The sequence below is a fragment of the Melopsittacus undulatus genome, chromosome 5 (assembly GCF_012275295.1).
Source record: "Melopsittacus undulatus isolate bMelUnd1 chromosome 5, bMelUnd1.mat.Z, whole genome shotgun sequence".
In the NCBI taxonomy this organism is placed as follows: Eukaryota; Metazoa; Chordata; class Aves; order Psittaciformes; family Psittaculidae; genus Melopsittacus; species Melopsittacus undulatus.
The window spans coordinates 32,360,773-32,375,504 of record NC_047531.1 but is presented as its reverse complement, the minus strand read 5'-3'; the positions used below and the strand labels follow the sequence as shown (position 1 = coordinate 32,375,504).

The following is a 14,732-nucleotide window of genomic DNA, read 5'->3' as shown; positions in this document are numbered from 1 at the left end:
TCTAATTATTGGATTGATGCTTTGAAAAAACAGTTTATGGGCTAATTTGTTTTCATATGACTCTTCTGACATGAGTTTACAACTGCAAAAAGGTGGCCAGATGTTGACTCATAAACAATAGAGAAACTATGTACATCACAAAGCTGGTTTTGTGCCAAAGTGTCAGATTTTCTCAAGAAATCATTCAAAAGAATGTCAAGACATTAAAGACTCTGAAAGTTTGCTACTGACATCCGACAACGACAGTAAGAATAAAGAAGTTTTTCCTGTTTTCTACCTGAGGAAGATGCTTAGTAAAGTTATGATACACCAAAGATTCTTCTTTAAAGTCAGTATTAGAATCAAAGTTAAATTGACTTAGCACGAACACCTTCAACATTGTTCCATCAGTTTCAGTAAGTCAGGGTTCCAGCTCTGGTTTCTTTACTGCTATTGATGTCTCATTTTCTGAATCTTTGTTATATGCATAAAGCATTTAGAGAAAATGTCTAAAGTAAAATACAACTACTGCATAGAATATTGTTGGATCCTTAACGTGCCAAATTGTTTATAACTTTGCTTTTGGGCACAAGTTCTAACAGTGAAAAAGTTATTGACCCAAGTTACTGGCTTGACATTGCTGAGCTATCTGAGCATCCAGCAGCTGGATTACCTTCTGATGCAGCTAAACCCAAAGGTGCACTCTCACAGTGCATCTGTCCTGCATCAACTGTTAATGGGCATTCAGACAACAGCACAGAATAGATGTAGCAGAAAATAAAATCTCAAAAACCTGTATAATATGAATGTCACAACTTCCAGCACTACTGTTTTAATATACAGACCTGCTTCCACTGCACTACACGACTGGATGAAATAAGTGAAGCCACTGAAACCAATGTGCTCTTAGAGAATCAAAGGATTAAGTTTCTCACAATAAGTTTTCTGTTGCTTCATACAGTATTTTTTTGTTGAGTTGAATATATATATGTATATATACATATATACATATATATATAAACAAACAACAAACCACTATGTTTTTCCTTTTCCTTTCTTGAAACAGTTGCTGCAATGGTTGTTAGAAGCTTTGGACTGGACTTCATCTCAAATTGGTGCAGATTGCCAGAGCACAGTGGGATTTAGCTGGTTCTAAGTTCCTGGCATTCAGTTCTGCTTTCTTCACTTATCAAATACCAAAGTTAGATATGTGTATAAATGCCTGTAAGACTGGGGCTGAAGCTTGCTGTATTTCACTCTGTGATATGACTCCTTCTTAGAGCCTTATTTTTAATCCAAAATCATATTTTCATATCCTTTTTCCTTACCCTAGGAAACGTGGTACTGTGTACTGTCAGTTCCTCACTTTAGTTGAAAGTAGCTGTTTAAAATGCTGCACAACTTCAGAGATCTTTATAATGCATTCTTAACCACTTTGGTTCCTGAATAATTTTTTTCACTCCATAGCAGTTGTTCCATCTTTGTCTGTATTTACTTAATTCATTGGTCCCATCCTATTTTTGCAAATGATCTATACAGAAGCCCTTAGAAACCTGACACTCATCAACTTCTAGGATCTTGAAAGCTCTATTTATGCAGTATTTACTCATTCAGGAAGGATTATGGCCCTTAGTTAAATATGGGAAACTAAAGTAGCTAAAACTTAGCATAGTTTAAAGCACTAGGATAGGGATATATAAGGCAATAAGATTTCTTTCTTCATCCCATTCCATTTTTTTTTCTGCAACTCTACTGCCTCTTTGTGTGGTTTTATATAACCATAAAGTAAATTAAAAACAAGGAAACCTTCAGCAAGCACATGTCAATAAAAAAATGTATTTGTTTGAACACTGTAGAACAGAAACCTGCTATACCCAGTGGTTAAAGCAGTGAATACAGAAAACTCAGCTGAATCCTAAGAGAATCCTCATGTCATGGAATCAGACAAAAAAAAAAACCTACAAAGAATGCGTTAACAAAGAGTCTTTTACTATTTCAAAGGCATTTTGAATCTTATGAAGTGATTTGTAAGGACGATGGTTTGTTCTTTTTTTCATTTGCCTGAAAAATCTTAAGTAGTAGGTCCTGTCTCCTGATTCTGTATTCTGCTTATTGCAATAGACTGGCAAAATACTACATACAGAGGGAGCAGTTAAACATTGCAGAGTTAGAGTGTTCTGAAGATGAAGCATGAAATCAGTTCCCTGTGTAGTAAAGGAGCTTTGTCATTAACTTAAGGTAGGCCAGGATTCACCCCAGGAGTGGAATGCAGCTTGCCATCACAGAAACATAGGACTGAGAGTCTGCTTTTAGGTCCTCATAGAGTGAATGCTGTAGATAAAATAAATATAACATATTTTTCCTGTTGTAAAGATACAGGAAAAGTCTTTGTTTATAGCAAGAAATAGCAGTGAGAGGAGAGCCTCTGTTTGCACAGGCAGCAAGCTTTGAACATTCCCCTTTCTAGTACCCTGTACCCCCTTGATCTTTAAGAGCAGAATTCTATTTATATTCCCTAATTATAACCTGAAAAACAACACCAAACCAGTTTAATTAACAGTCGAGGTACAATACTTACAATGCCCCAGGATACAGAATGAAAATTGCTGTATTATTTTTATGTCCTGCTTCCAATAAGGCATAATGCAGCTGCATGTGGGACAGATACATCATCTGTTGGAGAGATGGGACTTCTTCCTTCTATAGCTGCATTTTAGAAAATCTCTGTCCTCTTCCTCTTTGGCCAAAACCATCACTACAAAAACAAACAAACAAAAAATGGTTGTGGAAATGTCATTATTTTCAGTCTCATCAGATGATGGTTAGAATATCGACAAGAAGCAGGAGCTGTCACATCTGTATGAGCTAAGGTGATAAAACAGACCTCATCTCATCATCATTTTTTCATGTTTCCTGCTTGTGCATTGTATTGCCCTCGCTCTTGGTGTGTCTTGGATTTCTATTGCCAGAGATACATTTAGATAGATTAAAGCAGCCTGCTATTCATTAATATATCATTTATATGGGGATTAGATTAGAATTCAGTAGCCAAATTCACTGTAATATTTTAACATTTATTAAAATGCCCTAAACCTCAGAAATATTGTATATGATGCATATGCATGTTCTCTATAGAGGATCTATATAGTATATATAATTTTACAGTATGTAATTATTTATATTTAAAGTATATATTTAATTTTATATATAACATACATATGTATGTACTATAGATAAATATTAATGTAGTAAAATTATCTATAGTTTATTTGCAAACATATAATATTCATTAATTAAATAGAAATAAAAAAGTGGTTTTGCCGCCAATTTTTTGTTGCCATTAATTATATAAAACTGCACTGTTTGTGGTTACTAAATTTTAGATCCTAACTTTATTTGTAACAAAGGGTTACTCCTTCCCTGTGGAGAAGGCCTTGGAGGCATTGGTTGATGAGAAAATGAACATGAGCCAGTTTCAGTGTGTGCTCGCAGCCCAGAAAGTGAACCCTAGTCTGGGCTGCATCAAACGGATTGTGACCAGCAGGTCAAAGGAGGTGATCCTGCCCCTCTACTCTGCTCTCTTGAGACCTCTCTTGCAGTACTGTGTGCAGTTCTGGTGTCCTCAACATAAAAAGGACATGGAACTGTTGGAACAAGTCCAGAGGAGGCCACGAGGATGATCAGGGGACTGGAGCACCTCCCATATGAAGACAGGCTGAGAAAGTTGGGTCTGTTCAGCCTGGAGAAGAGAAGGCTATGTGGAGACCTCATAGCAGCCTTCTGGTATCTGCTGGGGACCTATAGGGATGCTTGGGAGGGACTCCTCATTAGGGACTGTAGTGACATGACAAGGGGCAATGGGTTGAAACTTAAACAGAGGAAGTTTAGATTGGATATAAGGAAGAAATTCTTTCCTGTAAGGGTGGTGAGGCACTGGAATGGCTTGTCCAGGGAAGCTGTGAATGTTACATCCCTGGCAGTGTTCAAGGCCAGGTTGAACAAAGCCTTGGGTGACATGGTTTAGTGTGAGGTGTCCCTGCCCATGGCAGGGGGGTTGGAACTAGATGATCTTGAGGTCCTTTCAAACCCTAACTATTCTATGATTTTATGATTCTATTTAATAAACCAGTCAAACTCCAGCTTAAAAGATCTGGGCTCCTGACTCATGTCTCCTAGCAGCAATATATTTTAAGAACTTCTGCTCTAAGAAAACACTACCTAATTGCCTGCTCTAAGTACTTTATACCCATTTGTTATGCTATCCTTAGGCTTACATACGCTTTTCATGAGTGGGCTTCCTTTCTGGCTGCCTCATTTTTCTATTATATTACTCAAACTCTCCTTTCAGAAGGCAAATTTTCTGTTTTTCACCAGCTATTTTAGTGGCCATTTTTAGCACTCTATCCACTTGTAATTCATGTCTTTGGCATGATGGACAAAACAAACACACAGTATTCCAGAGAATGTGTCAAGGTCTTTGTTTTATTACATTAACGTATCTCTATTTTTGCTGGCGATGCTTGTGCTTTCCAATTTACCGTGGCTGGGAGAGCATAGAAGGAGCTGCTATGATGGACAGTATAAGTGTTGGAAGAAAAATTAAAGAACTTTTTAATAGGTAATGTACATAAAAATAATGTGATAGCATCTACTTCTGAGTTTTGTTTTCAAACTACAAGTAATAGAAATTATAATGGGAATTGGCAAAGTGGTTAGAAGATTGCAGAAAGCATGAGGTAAAGAGAGAACACATTTGCATGTGTTGGTTGGTTTCTAGCACTTTACGCAGCTACTGCTTAGGAATTACTGATCTTGTAAGGTGCTCTAATGCCTAGAAAGTTACAGAAGTGCTGGTACTCTGGCAGACCAAAGATATCTTAAGTTTAATAAGTTATTCCAGAGCAACATTTCCAGACAGTCTTTTGATTGGTTTCATTTATTTTTCTTAACACCTTGTCCTGGGTTCAGCAGTAGCAGTCATTTTTTCTTCTTGGTAGCTGGTGCAGCACTGTGTTTTGACTTTCGGGCTGAGAATGTTGTGATAGCACGTATGTTTTGAGTTACTGCTCAAATGTTTTGGCTTGTCCAAGGACTTTGTGAGTCTCATGCTCTGCCAGGGAAGGAGGCAGAGATAGGTCACCTGATCCAAGCTGGCCAAGGAGGCGTTCCATACCACAGCACATCATGCTCGGGGATGTAACTGGGAGTTGGCCAGAAGGGCGAGAGCTAGCTCTCTTTTGGGTCGGGCTCGTTTTGGCAGGTGGTATCGTATTCTCTCTTCTTGCTTATTTCTTCTATCATTGTTTTTATTAGTGGTAGCAGTAGTGATTGTGTTATACCTTAGTTACTGGACTGTTCTTATCTCAACCTGTGGTAGTTGCATTCCTTCGGTTCTCCTCCCCATCCCTCCGGGAGTGGGGGGAGGGGGTGTTTAAACCATGACACACCTATTTTTTTTTTTTTTTTATTTTTTTAGAGAAGAAGCATATCTCTGTAGCTAGTTTAATTTGAGCATCACTAGGACATCCTTTGAAATGCTAACAAAGAACTAGAGCAAAGTGAAGGAAGACCAGAGTTAATAGGTGTAATATAGTCATTAATACATTCCTAGTGGATGTTTTGTTCATATTTAGTCCCTGTTATATCCATAAAATTAAAACATACTAATTTAAAAGTAATACTTCATCTGTTTTTCTAAGAAGGAATTGTTTCCAGTTAGGGGGCCTGCCTTGAAATAACCTGTAAAAAACAACGATAAATGGTAAAAAATCAGGAGGTGGTGTAATTACTTCAATATGTTACTTCTGATTTTCATTTTACTTAGGCTCTTATACTGTGCATAGCTGTACAAAATTTGAAAGTCCTCCAGAGCCAGTCTAATCAACAATATCTTCCATATATTTTGTCTTCTTGTCATCTTCCCAGAAAAAAAAAAAAAAAAAACAAACCAAAGCTACAGTACTGTGTGGTTCCTTACATTAGGTGTTATTCCAGTGGAATGCACACTGATATATTTTGATATTAAAGGAAACAAGGCAAAAAACAGCATTCACCCTTCCTGAGGTGTAAGGTGCACAAATACTGTTATCAGCAATATATAGGTTCCAATCGTAATATAGGTTACAATATATGGGTGTCTCTTGTGTTTTATAGCAATAAATAATACATTGAAAAATTATGAGTACTGAAGAGTCTATGACTCTGCATTGTGTTAACCCTTTTTTGTTGAGCTATAGTTGAAGCTTAATTCCATCTTCTCAATGCATTTATTCTCGTTTCCTTCTCCTGGGCATTTCTTATTTTAATGAGCTTTTAGTGTGCTTCTCTAGCTATCAGCATGTGGCAGCCAAGCCACTCAGCAGACAGCGGATGGCATTTCCAATTAATTTACTTGATTTGACACAGACACAACAGTATGCTAGACTTCAGTGACTTCTTCAGAGAATTATTTATAGAAGTGTCTGGGACATAATGTCAGATATCTGATGGGGAGTAGAGAAGTTGTTCGCTAAAGAAGAAAAGTACATGACATTTATCATTTCTGCTTTAATTACGAGTGTAAAATACATGCTCTCTAAAATTTCCTTTCAGCAATCCTAGACCTTGAAATGATTTCATTTCATTATTGTTCTATATACTAAAAATTGTATTTTAATACTTTGCTTTTTATGCACGACTGAATGAATATTACCCAAACAGTTCTGATTTTCCAGTAATTTCAAATTTCTTTATGATAAGAAATAAAAATGCTACTTTCAAAACAAGATTATGGAACTGATTTATATATACAAGACACAGCAGAACAATGCTTAAATTAAATTAAATTTTAAGACTTCTTATTTTCTTTTCATCCTGTGCTTTGAATGAAAAGAATACGTCCTCTGCTTTTATAAATCCTTATTTTGTTGAAAGTTAACAAAATTTATTATTTTCTTTTTTTCCCATTACTGATTATTTACCTTTAAAAACCTGTAGTTAAATAAATAAAACACATTTAAATCACCTGGTGGATGTTTTCAAGCTAACTACGAGTTATTGCACTGTTTGTCACTAATCTGATAAGTTTGGTATTAAGGAGTATGTGTGAAAAACTGTATTTAAAGCTTGCAGTTTGGAGGTACACACCCCTAAGATCCACATATGTATAAGCCTTCTGCTTATGCTGCACTGGCATGAGAAAAGTAGATGGCTTAAAACATGTACCTAAATTTGAAGAGTTGAGGTTAAGTTACTCCCAGAATAGTTCATCAAGTTACTATAATTGGGAATTATGTAGAAAATATGTATGTGTGTGTGTGCATGCACACATATACATAAGCCAGTGAAAAAATGTAATTAGAATTATAAAATGGTTAGGGTTGGAAAGGACCTTAAGATCATCTAGTTCCAACGCCGCTGCCACAGGCTGGGATGCCTCGCACTAAACCATGTCACCCAAGGCTTTGTCAACCTGTCCTTGAACACTGCCAGGGATAGAGCATTTACTACTTCTTTGGGTGACCTGTTCCTGCGCATATATGCAAAAATATGCACTTGCAAATGTATTGTCCTTCTTTACTCATTTTAAAATATCGTAATATTTGATTGCAGATATCTATTTCATTTATAACAATAGTCAGTGTTATCTTTAAAGAAATCAATGAGTCAACTTCATTAAACAGGATATGGAAGTGTAATACTTTCCACGCACTAAAAGAAGATTAATGAACTGCTAAGGAGCTCTCTTCGGTTGTCCCTTGTGTATGTGTAGCTGCCTCATCAGGGAACAGCAGCTCACATGTTTTCAGATACAGCAAATAGCTCTCAGGCTTTTCAAATAAAGTTGTACTCTGCCTGGTATGCAGGCCAGGGCCTATACATTGAATAAATCATCAAAAGTTCTTCTAAAGAGAGCACGGTAGTGCTTTCTATTTTTTATTGATTGCATTTGCAGAGGAAAATTGAATCCAGTCCTTGTTAAGGCACCTAAACCTCATGTCTTAAAGAAGAGGGAAAAAGAAAAGATGGATGGACTTCAATGGAATTAGTTAGAAAGAATTATGTTTCCTATTGTGTGATGATAATTTCTATTTTTTCGTCTTGCCCATATCAAGTGAACGGTAGTCATGGATATACTTTGAAGTAGTAATCTTCAAAGACTTATTTTAGTGGAATTGGCAATAAGCTTATTGAAGAGTTGTCTCCAGCCTGATTTTCTGTCAATTATCAGTCAAAAGCTCTTTCCTGTACAGAAGTTAACTCAAAAGGAAAAGCAGGTGTTTCTAGGATATACGGTATCTCAACATGTGTGGCTATAATATTCTAAACATTTTGTTTTAGTGAAATGCATTAATTATTAAATGAGGTCAATATGAATCCTTATCTTTCAAAGTCAGGTATTCTGACAGGTGTTACGGTCCCTACTATGACCTAGTAACAATAGGGCTGCATTGCATTTTAGGTGCAAGTTGAGAACCATGATGTTTTAGCAGGAGCCATTTGAAGAATAGTTTTGTTGCTGTATATGAGTGATTTTGGTTTTGTTTTTTTTTTTTTTTTTGGATAAGAAAGTTTCTATAAGCTACTATATGCTTTAAAGCAGAATCCAAAGATGTTGGTTTGAAATTGCCTTTTGCCAGAGCTATTGTATGCAAAAAACAAGAAGGACACTTGATTTACATGTTGTCTGTTGAAGTCCAGGGTGTATGCCTTAGCAAAAGCAAAAGAGTATTATATGTTGTGGAAAAGCTCTGTGTATCTGTTCCATGAATGAATTGTTGCTGTAATGAGAAAGTAAATTAAAAGGAATGGGGGATACATGTTGAACTTTACATGTGTGCTGTTAAAACTTATTTCTGAAATGAGACTCAAGCACTTAACTATGAATTTCTGTAATGCGGGAAGATAAGTTTTTCAGGACCTGAGAACAGATATGTTACATACTCCTAGTAGTCTTGTCACTGATTTTGTTTTACGTCTGTTAGGATCCTCTGTTCTTGTTGCTCATCTTGAATTCCACATTATTTATTTTTTAATTCCAAATTCATGTGTTGGGTTGGTTTGTTCGGTTTTGGTTTGGTTTTGTTGTGGGTTTTTTTTCCCCTTGCTACAAGTTCTTGGATTATTTTATTTAGGGTGTTATATTTGTCTCTGGGAGAAAATTAGAACAGGGGGACAGGGAAAGTGGGATGTAAATAAAGTAATGAAACTCTGAATCAAACTGTAAAGCATTTCTTCTCCACAAACATTACAAATAAGAGCTAGTAAGCTATATCTCTTGCTTTATAGCCTAATATCAATAAGTCTAATAAAATGCTAAAATTATCAGTTCCAATCTCTCCACTCAGTACTTCAGTACTTAGTTATTTTATTATATGTACATTGTCTCCTTGGTTATTCCTTTTTTGTATATACATCTGGTTTTATATGCATATAATTTTTTTATATATATAGAATCATAGAATCACAAAGTAGGCAGGGTTGGAAAAGACCTTAAGATCACCTAGTTCCAACCCCCCTGCCATGGGCAGGGACACCTCACACTAAAGCATGCCACCCAAGGCTCTGTCCAGCCTGGCCTTGAACACCACCAGGGATGGAGCATTCACAGCTTCCCTGGGCAACCCATTCCAGTGAATGACTGCATATTCAGAGGTGTGTGTAAACATAGGCTCATGTATACATATAACTGCATTTTTTGGTGGTGTTATGCAAACATTCTTTGCAACAGTATTTGAAAATAAATAGTAAATTTTTTAATATATGTTTAGTTAGTATGTTTGTTTTTTTTTTTCTTTTTTAAGGTTATGATCTGAAGGAAATTCTATATTTAGAAATATTATTTAAAGAAGTACTTATGAGCATGATTGACTTCAAAATAGTTTTTTCCTGATTAAATGTTTTGCACATCAGAGGTCTGACCAGGGTGGTAAAGTCTTGGGGGTAGAGACTGCAGCAATTTTAAGTCAGGCTCAAGGCCAAAAAAAATAATTGATTTATATTGCTGTGGGACTTGGGAATACATAGAGGACCCTGAAACCTGTAAACTTTGTCTCCCATGTGCCTTAAGTAAGTGCCCTAAGCTCCAGTGCTTTAAATACCAATATAGGCTTCCACTGGGACAAGAGTGGTGGGGAAACAGTAACATGAAAAAGCTCTAAAATCAAGCTGAAAGGAAATTCTTGCTTGAGTAAATGACAGAGCTTCTAATGACTTCATGGAGCCGCTTCAGGAGATGATATCTAAAGCTAAGTTAAGTTTAGTAATCCTGTACATAATGCTTAATCATACAGTAAGTCAAACAGGAATAACCATTTTAAAATGCTGTTTAACTTCCTTTTGTGCCTTAGGGAATTGTTCCTCTGTCTTAAGTAAACTTAAATATGTTTATAATTATCCACTTGGCAAGGAGACAGGTATATAGCACAAGCTTATTGCTTAAATGGCAGCCCAGGGGCTGGAAATTTAATTTTATATTTCTATAAAAAGTTGTATCTTGAGAGGGCAATATTATCTCCAAACTACTTTGAAAAACACAGACAAACCTTTCTGCAAAACACATGGTATAGCAATTTTCTCCTTAACCTTTAAAAACAAGCCTATAAAATTTAATGTTGTGATCTTGTTTCTCTAGTATCTTTTAACAGCCTCACTTTCGAAATTGGCCTGTCAAATGTCAGCTTTCAGCCTGCCCTTATTTTTATTGTTTCTTTTTTTCACTGTAGCAGAGGGCTAGAATGTGGATGTACATACAAAATTTTGTACTCAGATGCCACTCAGAAGACTCAAACGCGAACTGTTTTTATTTCAGCTTGACTTGCTTATTTGCAAGAGAAGCTGAATTTTCTTCCCTGTGTGCAATACCATAGTGTAAGCAGGATCTGTATTACAGTGTTAGCTTTCATAGGATTTATACCTACATCTTTAGCTGTTTTAAAATGTTGTTTCCCTCTGGTTCCCTTGGCCTGCTAATCTAGGTGTTTTGGTTTTAGAATCATTGCTTAAAATGCCATTAGGAAACACAAAAGCAAGAATTTGTGACCAAACCAGCAAAAAAGCCTATTAAGATTTATTCTTTTGGTGGGGAGGGAGGAATAAATGAGATGTTTGCAGCTGATGAACTGAGGTGTGAAAAGCATGATTTGTCATGAGTTACAGAAGTATTCTGTGTCACAATACAATTTCATTGACTATTGACTATAGTCAATTGACTATTACTGTAGCAGTTTTCATCAAGATATGTTTTTTCAGAATGCATAGAGCATGTTAATATATGTTTGATTGATTGATTACATAATATATTTGATTGATTAAAACATAGGTAGGGGACAACTTTGTGAATCTAAGTTTCTGTGTAACTGGCCACAGAAAGTTTAGCTGAAATGTGAATTTCCTTATATTTCAAGTTCATTGTGGAACTGACTCAACTTATAAATATTAATGTTGACATTGCTGGTTGTTCTGTAAGAAATTACATATATGAACATTAAGATTTGTTAATGTGCTATAATGAGTACTATTGTGCATGCAGTCCCACATTAATATTATAATTCAAATAAGTTATTGTTGTCTTTTCCCATATAATCCTCTTAACAGCATCCATTTGGAAAGGGACACCTTTCTTGCCTTTATAAGAGGTACATACATACTTCTGGTGATGTCATTGTAGTTGTTCTTATTGCAGAGTGTTGTAATTAGTAAACACCAATGCTGTGTGCTAACATTTAATTTTCTATAAGTGGGAAGTGCAACTAGAGTGACATCTCAGAAACAATGTATTTGTAGAAGATACTGGCTCTGCAAATAAGCCAAAAGTTATTGCATACAGATAATGCAACAGGAAGAAGAGCACATGAGGAACTTAAACAAAATTCCCAAGGAAAAGGAGTACATTTCTTTAAATTTCCTTTATGGTTTAGTTAAATAAAATGTTCTTACTTTCTGTAATAATTCAGTTTGCTTTTTGGTAATCGTTGCAGTTTCTGTTAGGATCTAACTTTGTAATACCACGTGTGTTTTGTCTTTGACAGCAACGATAGTGTTAAATGAACTCAACTGGACAGCAGCGTTGGATGATGTATTCAAGCGGAACAGAGAAGAAGACCCCACTTTATTATGGCAGGTTTTTGGTAGTGCAACTGGCCTCGCTAGGTATTACCCAGGTAATTGAAGTCTCCTAGAAAACTGTCCTATGCCATGTATTGCCTTAAGAATACTCTGAATTATTTTCAAGCAATAAAATTAACTAAAATATTTTATTATATAGATGCAGTTTCTGTGTAATAGAAGTAATTAAAGAACTGTGAAATTATTCTGGCATAAAGCTAGTATGAGGGAGAAGAAACTGAGGAGAAATATGTAACTACTGTTTCTTACAATAAGAGGAACAGAAGAGTATGTTCTTTGAAAAGCTGAAAAGTTACATTTTATTTTTATATTGTTTTCTGTGGGTTGTATAAATAGTTAAATATTTGCCAGTGAGATTTTTGTACCTGTCTAGTTAAAAAGTAGTGACGCGGTAAGTAGACAGATGATGTCATGGTAAAGTAAGCGGAAATATGATTGCACCATGCCATATTTATGTCCTGCAGAATCCACGATCTCTGACAATTATGTCTTTGCTATTAGAGGTAAGGTCAATAAATGCAACTTGATTATTTCAACCAGCTTTTTTTCCACCTATTGAAGAATGTAATTATTGGATCACACTAATTAATTTAAATAGATGTATATTGTATTGAGTTTAGATAATCAGTAGCCTTAATTTGATTTTTGATGTGTATTAGTTAACAGAAAGGCTTAGTTTATGGCAAGGTGTACTGCTTGTCCTGCTGCTGTTCTTGTTAAGTGTTGCTGTTATCAGTGACAGGATGTGTCTACTATGCACAGGACAATTAACATGCAGTGTGCTGTTTCTTGCCTGCAGATGGCAAGGGAAGAACTTGGAGATCTTTTCTCTTCTATTTATACAAGACTGTTTGTGTTTCTGAGGGTGAAGGGGATTATTTTGAAGCTGTTACTGTATCATTAGCACAATTGCTAGCCCAGGCAGAGAAACTGCCTTAGGCTAGTTTATAGGAAGAGTATTTAACAGCACTTGAATCCTGTTTGTTTTGTTATGCTAGATGTTCATGAAATACAGTGAGATGTTGCAGAAAAAAATAATCTTGAAAATGCTAATTTCATATTTATTTTATTTCCAAGTGTTCTGGTTCAATGATTTTGGGATACATTTGTACTGTGTTTGGGGTTACCATTTGTCACTGTGTCTTGTATAGTGATGTTTTGCAAATGCTGAAAAACTAAGTGTTTCTTTAATCCATCTCTGTGCCAGTCTTCAGGATATTCATTTTCCATTGTGGGATTATCTCATATATTGACAAATATATTCTTACGTCTTGCTAACCTGTCAGTTGTTAACACAAGACAAGAGCCTCTCTATGTACTCTTCCTAACAGTATCCCTATAAAATGGGAGAGGCTTGTTTTCACTGTTTTGCAGGTGAATACGTGACTTGTGTGTACTACTTTAAAACACAAATTTAAATCTAGAACCACACACCTCCTGCTTATTCCATAACTAAGTGACTAAGTCCTTATGATCTGTCTAGTCCTGTCAGTAATTAACTTCAGAAATGCCTGGGTAATTACCCATTCCTTAAGTTCTGCATGCACACAGAGCAACCTGGGACATTCTGACAGTTCTTAAGTTGTATGTGTATTGTTCTATGCATCTTCTTCCCACTTCCATTTATAACTCAAATCAGTAAGGGTTTCAGATTTTTAGAACAGGTCTTTGTGCAAGGTTGTCATCTTCCTTTTTTTGTTAAACCTTTGTCTCAGTTTGCTGACACACACAAACATTCTGAAAATTAAAATCAAGTTTCATATACTGGAACAGATGCTTTTAATGTTTGCTTTTTGAAAATGATGTTATAAATCGTAAAACATTGCTTCATTATATTTGCCTTAGGTAAACCTGCTTCAAAGTGATAAATTCCTCCATAGTGATGATATCTGTGAAAGAATTTGGAAGTTTCAAAATCTAGAATTAAAATGCATAGACAAGTCTGCTCATTATTACCTGAAATATATCCACTCAGTCTTACCTCCCTTAAAAACAATCTTTGTTTTCCTCTAAGATATAAAGGGTATCTTCAATCACAGGTTTCTAATGTTTTTATCTGATAGTATCCCACTGCCTGAAGTCATGGACTAGGCAGTACATCACTTCTGTGCAAGGTAGGCTCTTGGGCTGTCCTTGTCACTATAGTAGCCAGCAGGGTGAAGAAATCTTTCTATGAGTGACCCCATGGGTGGAAAGTATATGTGAAATACAGGATTATTTTTCTATTACATATATCCTATTTTTTGCTACATATACTCTATTTTTTGTACTGTTCTACACTTCTCTAGCATCACATATATGACTTAATATAATTTTCAGCTGTGCTTTTTCTGCCTCTTTGGTACATATGTTGCTATTTGCAGTGATGGCAGAACCAGGCATAAAAGGAAACTATATAGAAACTTCCTATGTTTATCATACAAGATGCCTCTGTAGAAACATTAGAGACTGCATTGAGGTCTGCTTCTCTCTTGATAAATTAATCCATTACTTTATTTTGCTTATTAACTGCTTTTCCCTAGAATATATTCAGCTCAGCTCTCACTGTCAAACATCAAGAAACAGCAGAGAAGAGCCAAAGATGTAGGATACCTCCATGGGCCTCAAACCTATATTTTCATCTCTTTCAGTTAGGGTTCTAATCAGCT

General features: G+C 35.7%; 1 protein-coding gene across 2 annotated transcripts in view; it reads left to right on the top strand.

The window, feature by feature from the left end:
• Positions 1–14,732, top strand: part of CACNA2D1 (calcium voltage-gated channel auxiliary subunit alpha2delta 1) — a 398,283-nt gene that overhangs the window by 269,235 nt on the left and 114,316 nt on the right. For both annotated transcript variants that reach the window (XM_013128868.3, XM_031048307.2), the window contains exon 7: positions 11,988–12,119. In XM_013128868.3, coding sequence (XP_012984322.1) covers positions 11,988–12,119 — 132 coding nt within the window. The remainder of the gene's footprint in view (positions 1–11,987; positions 12,120–14,732) is intronic.